The 26,126-nt window shown below is 36.0% G+C and overlaps 1 protein-coding gene across 8 annotated transcripts in view; it reads left to right on the top strand.

The window, feature by feature from the left end:
* RGS7 (regulator of G protein signaling 7) overlaps positions 1-26,126 on the top strand; it is a 171,814-nt gene that overhangs the window by 113,152 nt on the left and 32,536 nt on the right. For all 8 annotated transcript variants that reach the window (XR_015731461.1, XR_004593070.3, XM_034428270.3 and 5 more), the window contains exons 5-6: positions 11,925-12,031; positions 13,420-13,471. Coding sequence is in view for 6 of the 8 variants with exons in the window: in XM_034428270.3 (XP_034284161.1) it covers positions 11,925-12,031; positions 13,420-13,471 (159 nt within the window). In the remaining 2 variants the exon portion in view is untranslated. The remainder of the gene's footprint in view (positions 1-11,924; positions 12,032-13,419; positions 13,472-26,126) is intronic.

Raw genomic sequence — 26,126 nt, 5'->3', positions numbered from 1 at the left:
TAGATCATAACAATGCACTGAATAACAGCAAATTCTGTATCATTTGAAATGATGCTAAGGAGCCTAAGGTGGAATCTTTGAACTGTACCTTCAATGCAGTGAAGGATTAGAAATGGGGAAGAAAGTGAGGCTCACCCCAGCATGGAGGAAATTCTCTTGAACAGTAGACCAACTAACAGGGTAGTGAGGAATCCAACCCATTCAAGTTAGGGCAGCAGTATCTCTGAAAGGTCAGGTTTCCAATTTGCACATGACTTTGGATTCCTTCAGTCTGAATGGTTGAAAACGCCTTTGCATAGCTTTATTTGCCAGCTGCACACTATTTGGGGAAAAAGGATCTGGCTACAATGACTCATACCTTAATCACCTCTTATTTAGAATAATGTAGGACATGGGATCGCCCTTGAAAACATTCTAAAACTACACCTCATAGAAATTGCAGTAACTAACTGTCTGTAGATACAGTTTCAAGCTTGTGGTTCATTTTTGGCATAAATCAAAGGATTGGTTTTGATCCACATATTCGTAGATTGTGTGTAGGATGCACAGGGTTATCTTCATGAATGCTCCATAATTTACAATCCTCACTGGAAAATCTATAATTAGACTAGATTGTTGGGAATTAAAAATGGGGCATCTTTGATAACGGCACCCTGATTGTTGCAGAGGAGGTAGATTGACTTTACGCTGTTTTAAGCAAGTGATAAAAAATGTTGTTCTATTGGGATTTTGAAGAATGTACATGTGTTGTCATTCTTCAGTTTAATGTTGCTCTCAGGGATTTTCCCCCCCTCTAATGCAGAAAATGGTTTTCTGAGTTCAGAAAATATGCAGTATACAGAGAGAGGGCGGGGGAAGAGAAAGGCAAGAAAACAGAGCTGAATTTAAAATATACCACCAACCTGACAGCATATTGTGGAAGAACATAGAATGTAGAATATAGAATAACAGGGTTGAAGGGACCTTGGAGGTCTTCTAGTCCAAATTCCTACTCAGTCAGGAGGTTATACCTTCCAGATAAATGGTTATCTAATTTCTTTATATATATCTCTCTTTGCAGCATTTTTGAACATAGAGGACTTTGAATCCAAGCTGTAACATGAAACAGTATTACTCTTTCAGGCATTTAGCATCGTAATATTTCTATAATTCCAGTTCTCTTATGGATACAGGGTCAATACTGTCTTGCTGTTTTGGGGGCTAGAGAACTAGGTTTAAGGCCTATCAATACAGATAACTTTTTGGCCTCTGTAAAATTTGCTCTGGCTATTGAGAGAAAGATGGCACTCTCTCTTTTTCTCTGTCTCTGTCTCTCTTTCTCTTTCACACACACAGGATATAAATGTAGATGTAGATATAGATGTGGATATTGGTGTGAATTCCACACAGTGTCTGGCACTATCAGTTCTGCTGCTTCCTTTGGCTATGGAGATATATGTGTTTTCAAATCCTTTGCAGAAGCACCTAGCAGTTGAGCAGCAAGGGTGCTTTTAATGTCAGGGGTGATAGTACCTCACAGCGTGCTGCTTTTTAGGGCACAGAACTGAGAGATCTCATCTTCACACTGTTAAAATGCCGCTGTATGGTGTGAATGTGTTAGCAGCACATATAGCTCTCGTTATTCATATAGCTTGTATTTTTTACATTTAATTTAAAGAGATGCTGCTCTTTTTTGCATTAGAACTAGAAGAACCATTTTATATTCTTTCAGGAGAGAAGTACAGTAGCCCAAGTGAGAAACTCTCATGTTTAACTCTCAGGCCTTAATCTCTTATGCTCCATCTTCAGCAGAAGTATGTGGCTGTGTCTTACTCATCACCCATTTTATTCGGTCAAAAATCGTTAAATTAAAAGATAATTTAAGAATGATGATAAGTATTTCATTGTTGTGGGCTAAGTGTACTAAAGGCAATTGTATAAATCAGGGGTGTCAAACTCAATTTCATTGAGGGCCGCATCAGAGTTGTGTTTGACCTCGAGGGGGCGGGTGTGTGTGTGGCCAGGGGCGAGGCCAGGGTGGGTCAACATCAGTAATCAAGGCTCCATTTTTGGCTGCAACAGCCTCCTGCAGCTTTCTGCCAGAGAAAATGGTAAGGCTGCATGTGGCCCTCCCGGCCTCCCTTTTCACTGCCAGAGGGCTGCAGGAGGCCATCACGATCAAAAATGGAGCCCGGGCAGGCTGTGTAAGGCCCTCCTGAGCTCTATTTTCACTGGCAGAGCCACCATGGGCTGGTTCTTCACTGTTTTCAGAGTGGGCCCGTGGGCCAGATCTAAGCACCCCATGGGCTGGATCCAGCCCCCGGACCTTGAGTTTGACACCCCTTGTATAAATGAATTTCTGTTATTGTGCAATAATGTTCCTTAGCGCTGTTACTAGTTTTCATATGAAACTAAGAGTTGGAAAGTTAGGTTTATTATGATAATTTATGCTGCTTTTATATCATTCAAACTTAATCAGCGAAAGTCATTTAAATATTATCAGAATATTATATATACAGTACATATATATATGTGTGTGTGTATAGTTATATCTTTCATATCCCTTCATATTAAAAAGTTATAATTTAGCATTTTTAACAAAATACAACAAAAAATTGCTTCATGCCACATCATACAGTATATCTATAAACAAATCTTTAAAGTTTGTCATTCAAACTTAATCATGAAAAATTCCATTAAGAGATACCAGAAACAATATATTTTTTTAATTCTTTCAAATAATGCTCCACAAATTAATTTCTTATCACTTTCTCATCATCTCCTCCCAGAAACTTTTAAAGATTTTCTTCCAGTTTTTAACACCATAGCTTATCATTTTCTCTAAAAATACAATACAATACAAAATACAACAAAAAGTCCCTACATCCCATATCATATCTACAGTATAAACAAATCATCATATAGTCCTGGTTAAAAAAATTGTTAAAAACTGCTAGAAAAATTCATATATGAAGCCAACTTTATAATCCTTTTCTTTTTTTTTTTTGCTTTTAAGAGTCTTGATGTTTATTCCTCTTAAGTACAGCCCAAAAGCTAATTTCTTTTCATTCACTCTTTATCTTTTCTCAGGAACTTCTTCATAATATAACACATACTTTTTGTAAATCCAAAATAAAAGAGTTGTCTAAGTTGCTCTTTTGAATTAAAAATCTACCCATCCGTCACTCTTCTGATTTATTATTTGTGTGTCCCTTTTAGCTACTAAAATATCAGCTAGTGCTAGTTTCATAAATCATATGTAATATTTTTGCCAATATCATTCCTGTAACCTGTCATTTTGAATCCCTATTCAAAACAGCCTGATTCTCAGTTATATCTTCTATCTCTTTTGAATCTGTTTTAAAATAACAATCTTAAAAGAAAGTTTTGAGTACATTGTTGCCAAATATCCTTGAATTCTTCCAAAATTAAAGTACTTATTTTGAGCCATGGTGGCACAGTGGTTAGAATGGAGTATTGGAGGCTAATTCTGCTGTCTGCCATGGGTTCGATCCTCAGTGGCTCAAGGTTGACTCAGCCTTTCATCCTTCCGAAGTAGGTAAAATGAGGACCCAGATTGTTGGGGGCAATATGCTGACTCTGTAAACCATTTAGAGAGGCCTGTAAAGCACTGTGAAGTGGTATATACTGTAAGTCTAAGTGCTATTTCTATTCTATATTAATGGGTCTTCTCCTTTAAATATAATCTTCATGTGTCTTAATACAATTTTAGACAAACAAAAGGAAGGATTCTTATAATTAGTTCCAAAATCTTATTTCCATTCAGTCTGGGCCCTTCGTCTATTGATTAATGTCCAAAATCAATGTTTTAATCACCCTTCTGCTGCTTATTTACGAACAAAAAACATTTTCTTTAAATTCTTAAACTTACAGGAAACCTCTTTCACTGAGTATTGAAGGTGACCCACTCAGCATAATGAAACTTGACCTTCTGAAGGTTCTTTGTATCCTAAAAGCAACTTACATTCCATTTGCAGAAGTGATTAAGAGAGGAAGTGGGCAAACTCAGACAGGATTGTTGCAATGCACAGCAGAGAGCAGGAATAAACCGTTGGCTCTCTAGTCTAAGCTTCATAGCTGAACAATGTTGGGAATATGGGCTTCTCTCCACCTTTCTAAATGTTGATATTTATCCCAATGTATATTTAGTAATGACCATGGTGTACGGCAAATGCAGGACAAACACAAAAAAGTAGTTTTGGAGCATTTGTCTTAACCCCTCTAAGAACCCACTGCAAGGGAGTTGCAAAGTCTACAGTAGATTATGTCTGTATTGGATGTTCGCACCAATGTTTTACTATCGTGATATTCTTTGCCCTTGTTAATGCATGCAGTAGTTCCTGTAACTGTGCTTGTATATTCAGTTTTCAATACTTTAGCTGGTAATCTTGCATTTATCTTCCACACGTGTACGAATACATCAATGGCACAGGTGAACGAAGACCTAAAAATTTCTATCATTAGGTACCAGAAGCACCATCTGGGACATCGACTGTACAGATTGTGGTATTAATCATTTTAAAAATATCATTCAATTAATCTTATATTTCTAATTATATGCTAATGCTAAATGTTCTTATGTCAGCTTATGACAGAATTGGAGCAAGGGCTGAAAATTTCAGAGTTAGGAAACTTTTTCAAAAAGATACTATTTTAAAACTGCATACTCCACTTCTATGTATCATGATAGCTCCTTTAATTTGAAATTGGAATCTCTTGCGGCCATGCAATTGATCTATTTCCCATCACCACTTAATGCAATTATTAATTATTATTATTAATGCTAACAATGAATGAAAAAAATAAATTACCCGCAATTTTCAAACTGGAGTTATCCTGCAGCCAGGATAATATTAATGCCCCTGTTAGCCCATCTGTTCAATGTCATGTATATAAACATGATGATTTTTAAAATCAGAGTCATTACATACTTTGGGCTTAGTGTCCTTAATAATTGAAATAATACTGGTTTACTCTTTCATTCTAAAGGCCAATGATTTATCAGGTCAGTCCCTCTTTTTCATCCTGCAATAGCATTGATTTATGCAGTTCAATGAGTATTCTGTATTAAGTGTCAAGGGTATAAAGGGAATGAATTTCTAATTTAGCAGGTATAAAAGATTTATATAGTTCAGATGTAGGTTGTCTTACTTATGCCCTCAAAACTTCCTCAACTTTACGTTTCAAATTTGGCTGCTTTGATTTTTAATTCCATTGTCTTGAGCTGTGTGTCATAATATGACAAGAGAACAGATGCCTTAGTTTCAAATATTTTAAAGTGAATAAATTAATAATGATATATAGGAGAATTAGTGCCTATTCTCAAACTCTTCCTCGGGTAAGAAAATGAGGATTATTTGTCATATACATTTTCTCAAGCTGCACGTGGCTTCATATATTCATTTCATAAGGAGAGAGCCTATTCAATTGGTTCCTATAGCAGAAGAAGGATGAAAATGCTTAAAACTTAAAAAGTTTTCAAAAAGAGATTTTTGAAGAGATAATAATTTGTCTGAAATGGTATAGGATCTCCTGCTCGAGCAGTGGATTAGACTAGAAGACTTCCAAGATCCCTTCCAACTCTATTATTCTATGTTCTATTATGGTGACTTTTGATTTTAACGTCGATTCCACATATCACAAATTGTAAAAATATTACAAGAGGTGAAATTTAAACTCTTCCATTTGCATATTAAAAATACAGAGCACTTCAGTAGGGTACTCTACAAATATGTATGTGTCAAATATATAACTAACTTTATAAGCGGGAAAAGATGGAGGTAAGGAATAACAGCATGTCTTCTTTACTTTAAACTGTCAATCTAGAGAAACAAGTTGATACATGTCATGAACTCAAGCTATACATTCTGTGAATATTGTCACCCACCCACCTCACAGGGATGTGGGTGGATTTACTGTATATGTTTTTGTGGTTTTTTTTGCCACTTACTTATTAGTAAAGGAAGTTGGACTATATGATGTCTAAAACTGATTACAGAGTCTATATGTATCTGATGAAATTCAGTAAGAATGAAACCATTCATATGCTGCCTCCTGTTGATCAGTTAGGGGCAAAAAACACCACAGGAAAGATGGAGGGGCAACTTTAAAATCTATATATTATACTGTATCAACAGTAAAGGTAAGTTGATGAGGCCAGTGATTTTCCTGGAAAAAAAATCTTGAAAATAAACATAAATGTTCTAATAACACAAAAAGGTGAATCACTCAAAGTTGTAGAAGACCACATTAAACAATCCAGGTTAAATAACTTGATGAGATGCCTAACGTCAGGAGGAGGTTTGACACCTGTTCAAACTGATTCATTTTATTAAAAAGCATAAGCTTTTGTGAGCTGTGGCTCACATCATCAGATCCATGGAGTATTAAACTGATGTGGGATTTAAATTATGATGAAGCACGGGACAGGAGGAGAAAGGGTACTTATGCAGTAGTAGGCTACATGAGATGCAGATTACAAATACCCCATTAATTAGTAATTGTAAGGTGTTAAATTCCCATTGTGTTGGTTAATTGTGTGTATGGAGACAGCCTGAAACCTTTTGATGTGTGTGAGTTCCACAGTCTCTTACACTATAGTTTTGTTGTTCCAAAATGATACCTTTAGATCTATAATTGAGCATCCTTGGAAGTTAACATGTTCTGATACTACTTAGACCTTGTAAGTCATGATGGTTTAAAGGAATTTACCTCTAATCCTGTGTGCAAAGTTGTTGGGGTCTGTGATAGTGCCGTTGGGGTACATGTGGGATAAAAGCAGACATCTGGGTTTTCATGTTAGACTCAGGTTTCTATTGTTCCTTGGGATTAACTAGAAAAAAAAATTGAAATGATGGATGAATTCACAATACTAATAGTTACATTTTAGAAATCAGCTTGATAATTAGCAAACTACTCCCCATTATTAAAGCACAAATATCCCTCAACTATCACACCTTTGTAGTTATTCCAGAAGTATTTCTTAAGGACAAATGAAAATTGTATTCCAACAGTTCACAAATATTATGGAATAATAGTAGAGTGGAAGCTTATTATTCAGGGCTTGTTTTTTTCATTCTTGGCTTCATCTTCATCCTATCCTGTTTTGTTCCCATCCAATCTTGGCAAATTCAGCAATAATAATATTCTGCTCCAAAGCAGAGTAAGCAGGGCCCTTGATTTTAGGGCCTGAAAAAATGTTCTTTATCTTTCCCTCTTCATTATGGGTGATAACTCCTACCATTTTTGCTTAGTCATCTTAGAAGAAATTCCACTACCTAAACTTGAATTGGGGACCTTTAACCCCCGTCATAGCTTTTTCTGATTATTTTGCATGCCTGGGTTTATAAACACAATAATATAAAGTAACAGTAATTTCATTGTTTTGGAAGGCTTATATGCCTTTTGGTGCTGCAGTCTTTCTGAGACAATGCACCACTCTCTGGTTAAGAAATAAACCTTGAGCATGAGTGCAACTATGCAAATCATATATAATAAAATTGAATTGTTCCTGACATTTTTAGGGTGTTTTCCACAAATAAAGAACATGACCTGTTGCCACCTGCCAAAAATACTTATCCTGAAAATTGGACTTCAAGCTTTAGTAATGAGATTAAAGGTTGTAATGATTTAGGATCTTAATAATAACTTTATTGTCATTGTACTTATATACACAGTATATTCATACAACGAAATTCACTTAACACCCAAAGACTAGGTCCAACACACATAACAATCCCCAAACACCCCCCCCCACACACAAATTATCTTCTAGTGTGTATTATATTAACTTTGGTTGAAAGAGCAGTTACCACAGTTGGTAAGACTACGGGTGAAGGCTACTCTATCTAAAAAACCCTGGTTTTGGAATGTTTTCTCTGAAAGCCAGACTAGTGCCAGGGTTGACTGCTTTTTAGCTGGCAGTTGAACCTGGCTGTTATCTCATTGTTGTTGTTTTTCTATTGCTGGGTATTATTCTAACAATTTATTATTTTTACTTTAGTTTAATTTTCATCTAATATATTTAAGGGTTGTAACTTGCTCCGAGAATCTTAGGATTGTAGGCAAATAATAAATAATAAATCTAATATTTAAAAAGGTAAAATAAAATAATATGCCTCTGTTATGGGAACATGCACTCTACTTGCATCGTTCAGGTAAATAAATGCCAAGTAACATTGCTTGATTGATTGGAGGAGCACTTGAATTAAAAATCTGCTTCAATGTGTCCCAGAAAGATTGAATTTTTCTGTTCACCAAGTACATTGCACATAAAATATTGAACTTTTAACTGCTCTAGTGAAGCAGTTAGCATGAAGCAAAAGCTATATTTGTATTTTGGAAAGGAAAGCTATATTTATATTTCTGAAAAATTGTTATTTAAAATATGTTCCATTATGTTCAGAATGTCATTCTGGAACTGTAATTGTGATCTTCAGTTCAAGTATTTATTAGTTGAATTTCAATATGAAAAGAACCTATTCTATCTCCTGTTCCAGGTGTTCCTTCTGTGATACCTTACTAAGAGAGAGGTACTTATATTTGAATGAGGAAAACAGACTATTCTCTGCAGCATGCAGTTATTTTAGTAATTTATATGATAACTAATAGCATTATGTGCAATGCTTAGGAAACACAATAAAAAGTTACTAATAAAGATCATAAATTGATTTCTGCTAATAAATGAAAATGAATGGACAAATGACTTAATAAATGATCAAGAGCCATGGGTAGAATTTCTAAATTGTAATTCTGGGGGGAAATGATCCTTTGATAACTTTTCTAATGAGACTGGAGAAAGTTGAGGAAAGACGTTATAAACTCCCAAACAAGAGGGAGTGGTAACTATAAAGGAAATAGAAGAAATACAGATAGTCCTCCCTTAGCGACCATTACTGGGATCACTGACTCTGTTACTAAGTGCCATAGTTGCTAAATGGAAGATAATCTGTTATGACATCACCTCCCATTTCTTCATTAAGAGAAACAACATATGACAGTGATTTGCAATGTTACTTCCGTGTTCTCCATTACTTTTATGTCAACTTTGAACCGAACCTGGCTGCAGCCATCTTTCTGGTCCTCTTTCTGGTTGCCACACAGAGGGGGGAACGAGGTTGGAATGCATTACTAGACACAACAAAGAGCTTTCTCATGAGAACCAAGGTCATATCTACTGACAAGAGATAAGGTTGGGAAAGGAGTGTCTGAAGAGCCTGCCAATTAACCCAATTGGCCTTAACCTGTGACACTTGGGGATGGGGATATTTCCTAGTTTAATTGTACTGAAACCACAGGAAAGATTTAGATTTGGCTTTCCATTGAAGCTATGCCAATATGATGTACTCATTAAAGAAGACCTTTGAGAAGGAGCCAAGTCTCAGAGTTCTGATTTGCTTGGGTTCGTTAGTCGGAGCCTTGACACTTTGCTTCTTACAAGCCAGTTGTCAAGCATACAAATTGTGATTGTGTGACTGCAGGACACTGCACAGATTGTAAATGTGCATCAGTTGCAAAGCCCCTGGATGTTGATCAAATGGGATGCTGCAATGGTAGTAAAATTGGTTACAAAGCTTGGTGGGGTTTTTTACTTTACTGTAACTTTTACTTTAAATGAAGTGGCCAGTAAATAAATATCTGCGATCTGGAAAAGAAATTAAAAGAAAAAAAAAGGAATCTGAAAATTGTATTAGATTGTTTTAGGACTATCCATTCTTTAAGGTTTGTTAACAATAATTTTTATTTCTCTCTGTTGATTTATGTTGGCTGAAGATTAAGAAATTGAGAAAAGCTGCTTTATCATCATCAAAAGAAGTCTAATAGTGAACTGTCTTCTTTACCTGAGATACCTGGGTTCAATCCTGAATCATTTTTGTTATCATTATGAAGATAAGTCACAGAATCCTAAAGGGGAGAAGCCATTAGGTTACTCAGTCTATCCTACTGCTTAATGCAGAGGCTTCACTTAAAGCATCTCTGACATAAATCTAGCTTCTCTATCCAGTGAAGGGGAGCTCATCGCTATAAGAATAATTGATTCCATTCTTGTATTGTTAGGATTCCGCCCTCCCCCCCAACATTCAGTCAGAATCTGCTCCCTGAAAATTTCATGTTCAGCCTTCCGGAACAATGGAGATGGGTCACAACCTCCTTCTGTACAAATTTCCCAATATTGAGCAGTGTAGCTGAAATTGGCAATAGGAAAACTAACCTTTCCATCATTTGAGAAGAAATACAACAGATTCTCCACTTTGGATGAATAATTTCAGTGCTATGTTTTATTTGCTCGCTTGCTTAATTCGTCTCAACGGTAACAGCAAATACGCCTCCAGAGCCTCTTATCTCTTTTCCCACTCTAAGCCCCCTCAAAAGGGGTGACAGCTAAACTCTGCAGGGCTCTCTCCATATGCCCAGACAGGTTTGGAGAAGAGGAGGTGGTGGAGGAGGAGGAGATGACAGTTCTTTTCCCAATCTCTTCTTCTTACAAGCCCTCATGAAACAGATGAACTCTAGATAAGGGAGGGAGAGACAGTAGAAATGGGGGAGGAGCTCCTGTCCCATGCAGTGTGTGCCAGCTGGCTTTGTCTATCTCATCTTTAAAAGAAAGCAGTTACTTATCGCTTTCCTTCCCCTGTGCTTAAGGTCAGAATGGAGAGGACACAAATGGACAAAAGAACAAGTTTCTTGAATATGCTTTGTTAAGTGGGAGTATTCAAGCTTGCTATTAAAAAGAACAATAATGTGTCCCCAAGATTGCTGGCCAGAATAGTCAAAGTACCTTGCAATCAACTTATTTTCTGATAGTAATTTTTAAAAATACGCTCTTACTATAAAAGACTGCTGCAGAAGCCTCATGTAATTCCTTTGAGTTACTCTTTTATCACCACAAAGCTTTTTACATGGAGCTGCCATATTAATGTTTTTGTATCCTCCTCGTCATCATCATTCATTTTTCCCCCTTTGGAAGCACACATGGCAATGTGCACTAATGTTATCCCTACAAGAGCAACCTTGAAAGAAAATAACTGGCCTAATGTCACCCTGTAAGCTTTGTAGTTGAGGAGGGACTTGGAAAATTCAACCTCTTCACTATTATATGACTCTGCCTCTTCATAAGTGGGTCATGTTTGAAGCCGCCTTGTACTTGTGGTGATTTGCAGCAGGGTTATAACAGTGAAGGTCATCCGTGAGGGATTTCTTTAAATAACCTACGAAGAGCAACTATGTGGTAATGAACATTATAATGGATTATCCCAACAGACATAAACTCAAAGAATATCAGACCAATTAATTGACTGCAGAAAGGGCTTATAAATATATTCTTAGAGCACTTTGTTGCTGTGGAATACCAATGTTTGATTTTATAATGTGTTTATTGTTCTGACTTTGAATAAACGATTGTTTATTGTTCTGACTGTAAATAAACCATTATCTATGTTAGTATGTCCAAGGTTTTTTATTCAGAAAAATAAAAAACAGGAGCATTCTTTAATAGAGTTTTTCCAATTTAAATTCAATACAGTGTAATGTTTGATTTCTCTTGTTGCTTCCTGTTCTTAATAAGTGATAAAACGTAAGGATACTAACAAAAAAAATATCATGATTGTGAGTCAGAGCATGAGAGCAAGGGCAAATGACAACACATGCTTTATAATGTCATCAGGAGAATGTCTTTGCATGAGACATCATTGCATAATTACTGCTTGTGCACAGTGATGGCAAACGTTCTTATTTTAATATTATTATCATTGCTATCAATTGTAAGGATGAATTTTTTCCCTATAATTTCTATAACTGGTATTTCATCAGCCAAATTGTCACTGTCTCATGAAAATTCTACCATAGAAAGGGTTCTAACATAATTCAAGTAGAAAAAAAATGCATAACATAAAACATTACTATGTTTTTGTCTCCTTCTGGTATAGTGGAAGCTCTTCATTTGGGAACACTTATGGCAGCCCATGGTTATTTCTTTCCTATCTCAGATCATGTTCTAACTCTGAAGGATGATGGTACCTTTTATCGGTTCCAAGTAAGTTTTTACAGCATTGTTTTTAAAACTTTAACTAATTATTAGAAGTAGAGTTATTCACCCCAAACAATAAGCAATTCTATTCTTAAAGTGATGGTCTAATCCAGGGGTCAGCAACCTATGGCTCTGGAGCCGCATGTGGCTCTTTCATTCCTCTGCTGCATCTCCCTGTTGCTGGTCGGCTCCACAATTGATAGGGCTTTTGGTTAGGACATGTAGAGGAAAAAGGATGCTGCGTTAGGAGGAGACTCTATGGTGGGGGAACTGACTTCCAGTTGGCAGAGGAAAAAGGACACCAGGCTAGGAGGAGACTCTATGGTGGGGGAACTGGACTCCTGGTCACCTCTAGAATTGAACGGGGGCTTCCGGTTAAGACCTTTGTGGCTCTTTAAGTGTTTAAGGTTGCTGACCCCTGGTCTAATCAATATGTACCTCATTCTGTCAGGTAGAGATACTTTTCTTTTCCCCACAGAGAGTCTCTTAATATTATGTTAATGCAATAGTCTTCCCTCATTTCATGCTTCCTAAATGATCTGATCTATAATCACTAGAACTCCTAGAAAATATGACCAGTGGATATGAATTATGGAAATAGTACTATTGGGAAAGTCTATATATTTGGCCTTTCATAATCAGCACCACTTTTTATATTTTAATGTACAGATTATTTACAGGTTTTGTCTTTCTTCTAATCCATAGTTTGATTAATTGTACGAAAAAAGCATAGATTAGGGCAATATGTCAATGAAGATTCCCCAGTCAGCCAGCAAGAGTTGTACGGAAGTTGAGTCAAGGAAACTGGCTTCTTTTCTTTTTTGGTTTCAAACCAAAAGTTGGCATGCCTCAATTTCCAGACATAGGCTAGGACCTTTTGACAAACAGGTGCAACTAAAACCTGGTTTCAAGCTATTCATTACAGTCAGGCAATTCCTTGCATTCAAGAACAGTACAAAGTATTTAGAAAAGATCAAGAATTCCTATTTATAGAAGAAACTGATTTCAGCTTAATATTGGGTTACTTACACAATTTCAGATTGGGGAGTGCTAATAGAAGTGTTTTTTTGTTTTTGCATTTAATGCCCCACCTGCAGCATCTCAACTCTCAACACAAGACTCTCAACACAACAACAATAATATCAAAAATCCATAGCCTTAGCATTGTCACATAAAAAGAGTTGTTGGGAACAAGGTGATATTTAAATTGAATGGAATTAATTAATTAAGCACAGCTATTCAAATATGCAGATTTATTCAATCAATAATTCCCAAGAATAGCTAATTTTATCATATTTTATAGCTGCCCATCTCACAGTGACTCAAAAATTGACATTCAGAATATGTATCATGTGTTGCTTTGTCCAATATTTTTTCTTTGTTTTGTTTTGCAGACACCCTATTTTTGGCCATCTAATTGTTGGGAGCCGGAAAATACAGATTATGGTCAGTGTGCATCTCATTTCTTTCAGTCTGGAGTCTTGCAGTGAATGGACTAATCTGTTAATTTACAGTTTATAATTAAGCAACTCTTAGCTGTATTTTTCAAACCTAGGGTGAGAACTGCTAATGCTGAGTTCAAGATTGGCTTTGGTTTACAAAGTTTACTAAGGCAGAGGTCAAATCAGTGCATAGATTGGAAATACAAAGAATGCATCTCCTTTTGCAAAGCTACAGACATTTATTTAGAAGAAGATTCAGAGACTGCAAATCTGACATTCATATTATGACAGGCAACAGGTTAAGAAGGTCCAAAGCTGAAAACTAATTCAGGGCCAGTCAAACAAGAAGTTATGGGAATGTAGTCATGGATAGCACAGTCCCCATGTGGTAATATCTTACTTATATTATTTAGGCATTAATAGTTATTTAGATAAGTTTTTAGTTACAGAAAAATGTAACAATGTTCATTCAATAATACTTACAATATTCTTACAGTCTGCTAATTTTGTTTGTAATAATATTTATGATATAATTATAGTTTAAAGGTTCTATACATTAAACTAAACATTTACCATGAAATATCTTAAACAAAGTGACCGAGTTATTCATCTAACAATGTAAAATGCAGATTCTGTTTCAAAATACTCATACATGTAACTGATTGTAGACCTATATTGCTCTCTTGTCCATTCATGTTGGACTATGGTTACTGTCATTCTTTGCTTCAGTATGGATTCTAGTTGCAATGAAAAAAGCAAATAGCTACTATTCATTATTGTTTTTAAATGTATATGTGGAAATAAAGTAAAAAATTAGCTGGGTATCAGGGAACTTTTAAAATATGAGTGTCAGAGCATTAAAATTCAGCATGATTAAAATGGTTGATAAAACACTGATAATATATTGAGATTATGCCCCTTCAGCCCATGCTCACTTTATGCTTAGTTGAAAAATCCTATTGCAAAGTTCACATAAACAATACTTTGTTTAACTTGGAAATCCTTGACCTTCTGCAGATACTTGCAAAATAAATAAATGACCAAGGTCATTTGCCCAAAATTTGGTCCTAGCATCAGAAAACTAATTATTTACGCATAGTGCCAATTTTATTGGATAGGTTTTATGTCATTTCCTTACTTCAGTCCCTAAAACATTGGTATGCTATCTTATCCAGATAGAGGATTTGGCTTATCAGTAGTGTACTAAGAGGGGTAGGACAACTATGAAATTGCAATAAATTAAGATTAAACTCTTCCCCATATATTTCATTGTTTTGTTTTCTCAATCCATTAAAATAATAAGGCATTAACTTGAGGCAGGGTGGTTTCTAAAAGATGCGTGTATCCTTGGGCCATCAGACTGTGTACTGCTGCCCTGAACTGTTTTTGTTCTAGAGTGGAGGTGTGTAGTATTCAGATCCAAAATGGACAAAGATACTTTGGATATGGTGTGGACATCTTATTGCACCTATTGGGTGCTTCTTAAAGGACTAGAGGTTTGTCCTGGCTTTGCCTGATAACAATTTGGCTCAGGAAAATACAAAGGATTGCTTCTTCCTTAGCTCAGAATGTATTTTACTGTGCCATCCATATGCAAACTGCAAGCTCTGAAGCACCTTTGTCTACTTCAGATCCAAATTCTGTACTTCACTATTCCAGATCATTGTATCTAAAGACACTTTACCCTAACTCACTGCCCTTGTCTGAAGGGGGAAGTTATACTACATTGTTGTAGTCTAAGATATCTGAAGGGGTCCCACAGCAACAAGGGTACCTGCTTTGGGTAAATTGGCAGCTGGGCAAGTGCAATCTAACCCACATCCTTTTTGTACATGCATCCAATATTAATATATGTGCAAAAAGACTGGGGTTTAGATCATGTTGCCATGACTTGCCTATTTTGACCCCATAACCCTCCGTGGAGCCAATAGGAAAAGATTATTTTAGCGGATAATGCATCAAAACATATGTCATCCAGTAGTATGCAAAACACCTGTACATACTGTTTTCCATAGGATATAATATTTCAATCTAGTAAATTAATTTTTCTAGATTGCACAGCCTGAATAATCCTTCAATCAATTGTTTCTGTGTTTTTAAGTATATTCTGAATTATAGAAACTGACTTCCACACCATGAAAAGCTTCACATATTAACTATTATTAGACGTGACTACATTAAGAATGGCACATTCTGGCTGTTTTTGTTATGTAGAAAGGAACCCAACTGCTTAACATAAGGTAGTGTTTCCTTGTCTTCAAGAATTCATCACTGAAAAGCATATTCTGAATAACGTGGAATAAAGTTACAGGGAAGGAATTAATACTGCTAGCCGCACAGATACTTTAGAGCCGTTTTAGAACTTTAAAGAATGAAGCAGTAAAAATGAGATTGAATGACAATACTATGTGCCTGTTTCCATCAGGACTCAGATTTCAAAGTAGGAAGCATAGCATAGGATTGCATTCTTTGGAAGCTAGCCCATTTTAATGAAATGTTAATCCCAAGAGGGTCCACGTTTACAGAAACTGGAAGGTCAATCTCACATTTATCTTTCTTTTTTAAACAACTGTAAATCAAGGAATTCTTTCTTTCTCTCAAACCAGTTAGAACTGATTTGGAAATAGTCCCTCATCCCTTTTGTGAGTTGTTCTTTGATTTTCACCAAAGTTATGAACAAGCTCTTTCTGAGGTGATATCAAGTGATGCATTCCTTGAAACACATCATTTAATGCTGCTTTGATTAATATCTGTGTATAAAGCAAGGTAGTTCTGCCTGGGCACTCTGAGACTGATTATTATCACAGCAGTCCCTGATAAGCCTGTAAGTACATATCAATATGAGAGACAGACTAAGTCTTCCTAGTCTAGTATTTTGTTTCTCATTATAGCCAACCAGTTGTCTGTAGGGTGCTGGCAAGTGGGAGACAAGAGTGGAGTGAAGGTAGAGGAATTCTACTGTACTTTCAGATGCACAAGCTCTCTAAGGATTAATGGGTGGATCAACCTGAAGGCAGGGAAAATCAAACAGTGAAGAGGCATTCAGGAACTCACAGGCTTGAAATCTCTCTCCTTTACTCTCTCCTGAATATTTGTTATCCCCCTCTTCAAAGCTGGCTACAAACCATAGAACAGTGTTGTTTTATTTTGTGGGCTAGATTGGGGTTGCTTTGCCTAAACCCTTAGTGAAGGGGATTAAATCCCCCTTTTGGCTTGTGTAGGTCCAATTTTTTCTTTATTTTGCAACATAGTCATCTTTTATACTTACAAACGAAAGTGAATACATGTGTCCCAGGATAATGTTGCAGGATCCAATCTTGGTCGGTCACTGGGACCAGAGGTTTTGTCTTCCGAGCTTTCAGACTCATGCTGGAGCCTGAGTCTTCAGGGAACTTCTCTCTAGCAGAATATGTGCTGTTCTGTGTGTAATATTTATAGTGCCTGTTGTAAGTGGCTTTGTAGATGTTGATTGGGTTGTGTTGATGGCTGCCTTTTAAGTCATTAGTTGTCTTTTGCTTGTGCTGCTTTGCCTTCTGAGTACTTGATAGGCTGGGGGTAAATCAGCATTGCTGTTGACTGACGAGGGGCCTGTTTCCCAGGCTTCTATCACTTCCCTGGCTGTTTTTGTGCCTGGTCGTCCAATATTCAACTTTGCAGTGACAAAGATTGTTGCCTTCGAGTCAGTGTTGACTCCTGTCCACTGCTTGGACAAATCCTTGCAGTTTTCTTGGCAAGATTTCAGAAGTCATTTGCCCTTGCTTCTTTTCTAGGACTGAGAAAGAGTGACTGTCTCAAGGTCATCCAGTTGGTTTTGTGCCTAAGGTGAGACTAGAACTCACAGTCTCCTGGTTTCTTACTACTACACTAAACTGACTTTTCCAATTAGTCCTTTCCTTTCCCCCCCCCTTTTCTTTTTCTCTCATCAACTGTCTTCTAGGTCTGTGATATTGCTATATATAATAGACATTTAATAAGCTCAGTAAGCCAGTGATGCTCATTCTGGGAAAGCCTATAACACATGCCTGTCCCACTATAGTAGGGCCCAATATATGATAGCCCATACTTGGGTGTGTTCCATTACACAGAGACATCACTCATCTCCCACAGTCATTCCTTTGAGACTATTTTTTGGAGACATGCTGTCCCCAATTCCAATGTAACACAGTGAGTCTTCAAGATCAATAACGCTCAATAGACTTGGTTTTCTATGAATTTATCCAGTTTTTTTTTAACATCATCCATATTAAGTGGCCATGCCATAAAGTAATTAATGCACCATGTAAAGAAGTGGTTTTCTGCTTGGTATGTATTTAAAGAAGTTCTTACTGTTCCCTTTTATGTTTTTTAACCACACATTCCTCAGACTCACTCTCTCTGTATGTTTCTGTCTCTCTGTCTCTGTTTCTGTGTCTGTCTCTGCATTCCTTAATGTCCCCTGATATTTTTTCTGTGCTTCTTTTGGGTCTTTCTTATTAGAACAAGCTTTCAATTTCCTCAAGGAAGCCTTCTTAACTTTTACAGCTCCTGGGGATTATTAGAAAACTTTGACTTTGGATTAGTTGATCTTTTATTCTTCAAAACAATATACCCTCTTGTTCTTTGATGCACATTTGAAGACAATGATGACTAGATGGAGTAGCAATCTGGTCAAACAGATATTAAAATTTAGTAGGGTGTAATTGTTTTAATGGAAGTAATGTCTAGTATTCTACTTCAATCCCTGACTCAGCTTCCACTATATATAGAAAGCTGTGGGTTTCCTGCAAAGTAAATGCAGATAAAGTATAATTAGTCCACTTGTTTGCTCATAGTTTGGAATCTCATAATTATCTGGTCTCTCCTGGCCAAAAAGACATGCTAAAATAAAAACAAACATATGGCTTTGATGAGCTTGAAGGTACAATTAAGTCGCTGACAGCAGAGCAGAGTGGGAAAGCAAAACATCTCCAAGTAAATCTGAAAAGCGATTGTCGTGTTGGAATGTATTTATAATCTGTTGCTAGGAAAGAAAAAGTGCAGAATTTAAAATATGTTTCTTTGTAGAACTTCTTAATATTAGAGTATTCTCTAACGCACTACAGTGTAATCTTGTTTTTCCATATGAATTTGTTCTTGTAGTCTAGTACACATGTTCGTTATGAAGCAGGAATAAAGTGTGTATGTGCATCCATGTAACTTTACTGGAAGATCCAACAAATCCTGCATACTATCTACAAAATTGGATGCTGTAAGCCAGAAAGTTCATAAAGTTGTTCATACTGATCAAAAGATGGCAGAAGTTAATTCGTGCCTCCTAATCTCATGCATAGTATACAGTGAGAAGCCCATTTAATCTCCTCCTTAGTGTAAATTGAAGATATATATTGGCATATCACGATTTGGGATGACAGGATATCATTGGGCAATGCACAGAGTGCATCTTTGGCATCAATTGATCTATACATCACCTGTTTCTTTAGAAGCAGCCTTTCCTAGCTGTACATAACAACATCCAACACAACCTATTTATTTGTTTAATTATTGATATAATTTGCTTATATTTCTAAGGCAGGGCAGTTAACCTCTTTCTGGGTATTGATTTTTTTTTATTTTTCAAAGCTATTGTTTTCCTCCTCAAAGAGCTGCAAAGTTATGGCAACGATGTAGTAACTGCAGTAGAAAGCGCAAAACGGAATTCCCAACCCCCCTTCCCCCTTTGCATTGTTCTGCTTATTTTTCTTCTTTATAACTAATGTGTAAAATCTGTTAAAGAAAAGCATTCTTGTATTCTTCCTCTGAAAACCATGAAACATTGAGGCTAGTTCAGTTCTGCAGATTGCTATCACATTTGGATGGTTTCAAGGCCTGCCAAAAAAAACAGGAGGTGCTCATTTCTCCATGGGCTTCTATTGTAAGAGCTGAAAGTCCATGGGCTTCTATTGTAAGAGCTCAATGCTTGGCCAGAGGATCCCAAGTTGGGCTCTCTTTTCATTCATATTAGGAGCGAATAATTTTTCAGGATTTGAGAGAGACACCTAACTTTTGAGGAATATGTCAGGTACCAATAAATAAATGAAATTAAAAATAAATAAAGGGATGTGTCAGGAGCCATACTTCAAAAAGCTAATATGGTCAGGACAAAGACACGGAATGAGGACAACTACATTTGTTCTAAATTAAGGTAATTCAGACTAAATCCAGTATAGTTATTCCATTTAACTCTCTCTGTAATCAATACTTTTCCATTATATCACATTAAAGTTACAATTTACTGCGACTTTTGCATAGCAGTGGGACTGTCTCCCCCTAGTTTGGATAATGCATATACACATTGGCTTATATAACCTTTCAAGTAAGATCAATCTTTGTTTTTTATGACTCTGATCAGTTGTAATTATTTATAAACCAAGCTATATACTTTGCTTTTTACCAGAAGGCAAATATACTGATTAGAAAAATGCAACAACAAATCAGGCTCTGGGTAGTTAATATTATAAGGAATTGTTCCGAATATGACGTTTTTTGGCTTCAGACCAGTGACTGAATTCCATGTAATGATGAATAGCCTGTGGCATTCCATGTGCAACTCAATCTGTATTTAAATAAAAATATATCTGGCCAAGTTCAGTGCGCCCTTAAGCACTGCATATTGGCATGCAGATCTCAGTTGCTATTTCAAGACTCATACTACATTTTAGCAAAGTTAACTTTATATTGGGTCTTTTTAGGAAAACAAAAAAAATGTTATTGGCTCTTCCATTCAGTATTTATCTTTCATACAGGTTAAACCCTAGTAGGCAACAACTTTATTTCATTAAGGATGTGCTTGATGCAAGGTAGTTGAGACAAGAAGCACAATCAGGGATATCTTTATTGTAATGTTACATTAACAGAATCTTACAATCTGAAAAATACACCTATCCTTCCAAAAATTGGCAATCCTAGAAATTAAGTGTATCCTTTCTGCCATGTACTCATTCCTTCTCCAGGCTCAGCTGCCTCTTATCTGACTATGGCCAGTCTGAGTGTCTTCATTCTGTCCCCAACTATCATTCCCATATACCATTACAAGATCTCCCCCTTTTTCAGTTTCATTGCTCGTGTCCATACATATCCAACTTGATACCTTTGAAAAGTATGAATGTTTATTCCCAAGAAACCTTAGCTGGGAAATACAAATTCCTTGTGTATCTAATCATACTTGGCCAAGTAAAGTCTTCCCTTCCCTTCCCCTTCCCCTTCCCTTTCCCCTTCCTCTTCCCTTCCATTATTACCTAATGATGTTTTTTTTTTCTCCATTGATAACTGTGGTATGGAGAAAAAGACTATATCTCAACAACAACTATATCTGCAGTTACAATGGTAGCTGAAGCTTTAGCAGAGAGTTTAGCACTTTCCCTAGCATAATCTCATTTGAATAAAGTAATCCTTAAAATATAATCCAGTAGTCATGCAGGCATGAGCTACAGGAGTTGTAGTCTACTGTGGCAGGTTCAGGAAGACTTCACTGAATCTAGTTCAGCTGACATTAAATAGGTGTATGTTTCTATAGGAAGGGGAAACCTCAGTTCCTGCAGTTTATTCAGCAGCTAGCCCGAATGCAGGCGGGTAATCTCATGATCTCTCCTTTATTCAGAAAGATTTGACTGGCCAGAATTATTTCCTAACCACCAACCTCACTGCAATTCCATCTCTGCTCCCTTGGAGGCACCTAGTTTACTATGAATGCTCACTGTGAGTTGTGCGGGTCTGAGTTGAGAAGCTCATACCTGCAATCTAATCTTATGGACACAAAGTTCTGCCGAGCCTCATATTTTAATCAATTTTGGAAAATGCTTATTAGCTGCTTTTCAACTATTAAGAACCTTTCAGCCAACACATTTTATAATGTGTAAGTTTCCTTTAACAAAAGAAGTTTTAAAGATCAGTTTAAGGACATAAGAAACCATCTTTTTTGGAATCAACAGCAAAAGACTGATTAGAATGTTGATTTTGGAAAGTTATGAATGGGTTAAGGATCCAGATAGATTTGTTAAGATTTTGAAATTAATTATAAGCATCCTTCCTGTCAAAAAATGTTGTTTTGAATTCCTAAAAGAAAGCATGATAGCATAGAACTCTGAACATTGGATACTAGAGGAAACCAGAAGGAACTAAAGATTACAATTAAAGGAAAATTTAAATTTGACTTACTAATACAGAATGGAGCAAAATATTTTAACGCTGAACATACTGGAGGATATTTGTAAGGAATGGATCCAGAATTTAATTTTAAACGTATCTGCCATTATAGATGGACTGCTTTTAAAAGATGTCATGGAAGACAATTGTTACCAGACAAAGTTGATCTGAAATTAGATTTAAAAATGACAAGCTACAAGAATGATATGGAAAATGATGTTATACTGGATATACAAAGGAAATCAGATAATGTTTTAATAATTAAAAGGGGTGAACAAATAGCAAAACAAAAGATAACTCAAATAATTTTTCATGTTGGATTTACAAAAGAGATCTAATTTTTTTCCTTAATGAAAAACAGAGTAATTAGTGTATATTTCAGACACAACCCTCTATTTTCTCAGGATGCCTTAAAAAGGTTTGTGTAAGAAATAAACATTTGTGTCTCTTTTTAAAGCTGCTTTACATTTGGTCTTTTACTGTAAGTATTAACATTCCATGAATAGAAAGAAGGCACCAAATCACACTTCATTTATTTGTTTTATTAACACACACACACACACACACACACACACACACACACACACACACACACTACCAAATTTATATTTTGCTGATAAAGAAATAAAGGGAGACTAGTATAGATCTATTTCAAGCTATTCAGCTCTCATCAGCTAGCCATACCCTTACTCGGATTCGAACTTGGTTTGAGTAAGGGTATGGCTAGCTGATGAGAGCTAAATAGCTTGAAATAGATCTATACTAGTCTCCCATTATTTTTTTATCAGCAAAATATAAATTTGGTATAAAATGGTTTGTCATGAATGCGGCTGCTTGAGGGCTCCTGGATTGGAGCTGAAAGATAAAAGGGAAGCAGTATGTTCCCTCACATATTGGGGTAGACCTGGTGCTTCGATAGAAAAACACTTTATATTTAACACTTTATATAATATTAAATCAAGTATGGTCAACATGCAGTGACACCTCAGGAGTCTCCAATTCTAGCTAGGCCAATGATAAGAGGAAATGGTGTATATATAGTCTAACACTAAAAGTTTGCAAGAGAATATGTACAGTCTTCTTAAGTATAGCTGAAAAGGAGGAACTTTTTAAGTATAGTTGAAAAGAAGGCCGTCAGCGCAAAAATGAACTGGATCCCACCAACCTTGGGGAGGGAACTGATAATTTTCCAAGCACTTAACTGGTTTTACTTTATGTTCCTCCAGTGTTTCCTCTGATACACAAATGCAATGACCTTTGTTATCCCATCATAGTTCCACAGTAGATGTCAGAATACCATAGTGTTGGTTGTATTTGTGTTCAGTTTTAAATGGAGTGGTAGTAGGAAGAGGAGAAGAGGTGGATGAGATAGAAAAAAATGATCTTCCTTATGCCAGGCCAGGAGATCAAACCAGAATACTTTGGGTATGCCTACATATTAAATTTTTGGGGTTTTCAATCATAGGATCGGAATCAACCCTTGCTTTAGATATGCTGATTTTCTGAGCTTGAGCAAGGATGTTCAACCTGCAATATGAATTTTTTTTAATGTTTCTAGAACCCAGTAGACAAATTTATTGGTGATTAGTTTGCCTGACAATATTAAAATACTTCTAAATTAATGGATATCACTTGACAGAATAGATTGGGAAATATATGACCACAATGCCTAAGTGACACAATAAGTATGACATCATGTGATCACACCAGATGTAAGATGTCACTTTTCCCCATTATCATTAAATGAGACATCACAAATGTCCACAATTACAATTTTATTGCTGTCTTCTCCATTGACTCTGTTTGTTGGAAGCCAACTGTGACGCTCACAAATGGTGATCATGTGACTTTGGGATGCTGCAACAGTCATAAATGCCCAGTGATTGCACAGCCCCTGAATGATGATCATATGAGGGATACAGGGATGCTACACCAAGAATTGGTCATAAAATTACTTTTCTAGTAATAGCTTCAAACAGTCATTAAACAGGGCAGTCATTGAATAAGGACTACTTGTACATTTCTGCAATGAATGCTAAGGCTTGCAGGGTGAAAGACTGGAGGTCCCAAATCACCTCTCTCAGAGATTCTCTGATCTTCACATTTGATGCCCCACCTACTTTGGAATTCTTGTTACTATCCCTATCTTCTAGAGGGACATTTTATCTGGTACCCTCACCCTCACCCTAATCCTAGTATCAGTAAGAGGTAGGGTTCCTATTTCATCCTAAGGATTAAAAGTTAAAATACAGAAAACAGAGACAGTGCCACTTCCTAGACATGATGTTACAGATAGATGTGGTAACTAGAGGACAGTCCTTTCTTTCCTGATCTCTTCCCTCATAAGAGATAAACAAAACAAAGCTTTATTATAAAGCAACAAAAAGAAAAAAAATGTAATCCTGCTTTTTTAACTATAAGTATTAACATGCGGACCTTCCTTGTGAAAGGAGATAATTACAAAGCTGCCTAGAACACAGCAGCTTGCAAATTAATTTTTAAGAAATCCAGATTAAAAAACAATATTCTGGACAGTTTATTCTGAGCTAAAAGAGAATAGCCCTCTGCCTGAAATAGTACAGATTATAAAAAGACAATTCAAAATATTACACATCCCAAGACACTTACAAAGAAAGAAATGTAAGTTCATGAACACAGGCTGAGATATACATGAAGATGGAACTCACTCAGTATCAAAACTTGTATAAAAGGTAGAGAAAATAAGACTTAGCCCAACACAGAAAATATAACTAAACTTAGTACATTTTGAATATTTGCCAAGGATATAGAAAACAACATAGGGCTGTTTCAGCAGGTTGATTTTGGTCTGCCTTTAAGCTTGAGTTACCAGATAAGAAAACTGGCCGAAGTTTGTATTTACTTACAGAGAAATTTGAGGGTTTTTTTCCCACTGATGTACCTGCTTTTTTAAAAAAAATCTGTTATTGACTGAATCGGGTTGCTAAATTATCCTGACTACTTTTCTTAGATAAGCATTTAGAGCAGTGTTTTTCAAATTTGGCAATCTTGAAATGTGTGGACTTCAACTGCCAGAATTCTCCAGCCAGCATGGGAATTCTGGCAGCTAAAGTCCTCACATCTTCAAGTTGCCAAGTCTGAAAAACATTGATTTGGAGCCTTATATAGGAAATACGTTGTCAAAGGGCCCAGAATTATTTTTGTGGACAAGGTTGTCTATGTGAAGTACTTACTAATGTCCTGTTTCAAAATGTAAGCATATTCCTTCCCACTCTGAGGTTTACTGGTCTGGGGGGAGCTTTGCACCACAAAACCAATATACATTGAAAGGAAATAGGCTGAAGGAGCACCAAACATTAACTCTTTTTTATTATTATTATTAAAAAGTTTTTTATTTTATGAACAAACAGACATACAATATATAATCAATCAGTCAATATATCATCTGAATATATCTTTTTCCATCATACTCCTCCAATAATTATCATATCTTAATATTATCATTTCATTTATTATTACATTTCCCCCTCATTTACTTTTCTATTAAAACATTTATCTATTCAACACTTTTATCCCAACCCAACCTTTATCCCTCCCTCCCCACCCCCCACCCCCGACTTCCCAGAGCGAAAACAGGGTATAACGTTTAACAAGCATAAGCTAAAATATACTAACTACAAGGTTCAAAACTCCCACACACTCTTTAACTCCCCTTACTCAAATTCGTCAACCTCCCTTTTATAAATTCTCAAAATCAGTTGAATTAAATTCATTCTTCCTAAATATAAAAACCTTTTTCTTGATGTGTAATCCAATAATTTAACAATATTACAAACATTAAAAATCATGGATAAGTTTTTACTCTCGTATACCTTTTAAGATACTATAATCTTATATTAAACATTTTAAAAATCTCTTAATACATCAATAAAACATTCTTAATTCATTTCACAAAATATAAATTTCAAAACCTGCAGGAAGATATCTTTCAAATTTTCAATTAACCATTTTAATATCTCCATAACTTTTAAAAAGCAATCGTTTTTATATCCAAAACTAATTGTAAGGGAACACTTCCTTTATATCATTATCTTAAAATAACCTATAAAAATACCAATTTAACATTAACTCTTTTACAAGAACATCATAAACAATAGCATACACTTATTTCTTAAACAATTTGAATCCCTACACTCCAAGTGGCAAAAGCATTTTCACCCTTGAAGTCCTTGGGTTTCAAAGTCACCTCCAGGCATAGGCTGTAAAACTCGCCAGATTTTGTAATTCTTTTTTTGTTTAATAGCAGTGCATTCTTTCTTAAGTAAATGGCAAACACAAAAGCAAACAAACAACATTTAGTTGAGCACTCATTTAAAGACAGACTGCCAGATAGTGGTTAGTTGCTTTTTGACACCTACTGCATTTTAATGCTTTTGGGCAGATCATCATGTTTTGAAAAGAAACACAGGCAAAGCTGTGATGGTCAGAACATTTTTACTCAATGAAACCAGGGGTGAAAT

The sequence above is a fragment of the Pantherophis guttatus genome, chromosome 1, assembly GCF_059756535.1.
Source record: "Pantherophis guttatus breed Tessera chromosome 1, ASM5975653v1, whole genome shotgun sequence".
Taxonomy (NCBI): Eukaryota; Metazoa; Chordata; class Lepidosauria; order Squamata; family Colubridae; genus Pantherophis; species Pantherophis guttatus.
The sequence above is the reverse complement of the archived record's forward strand: the minus strand, read 5'-3'. Positions and strand labels throughout refer to the sequence as shown.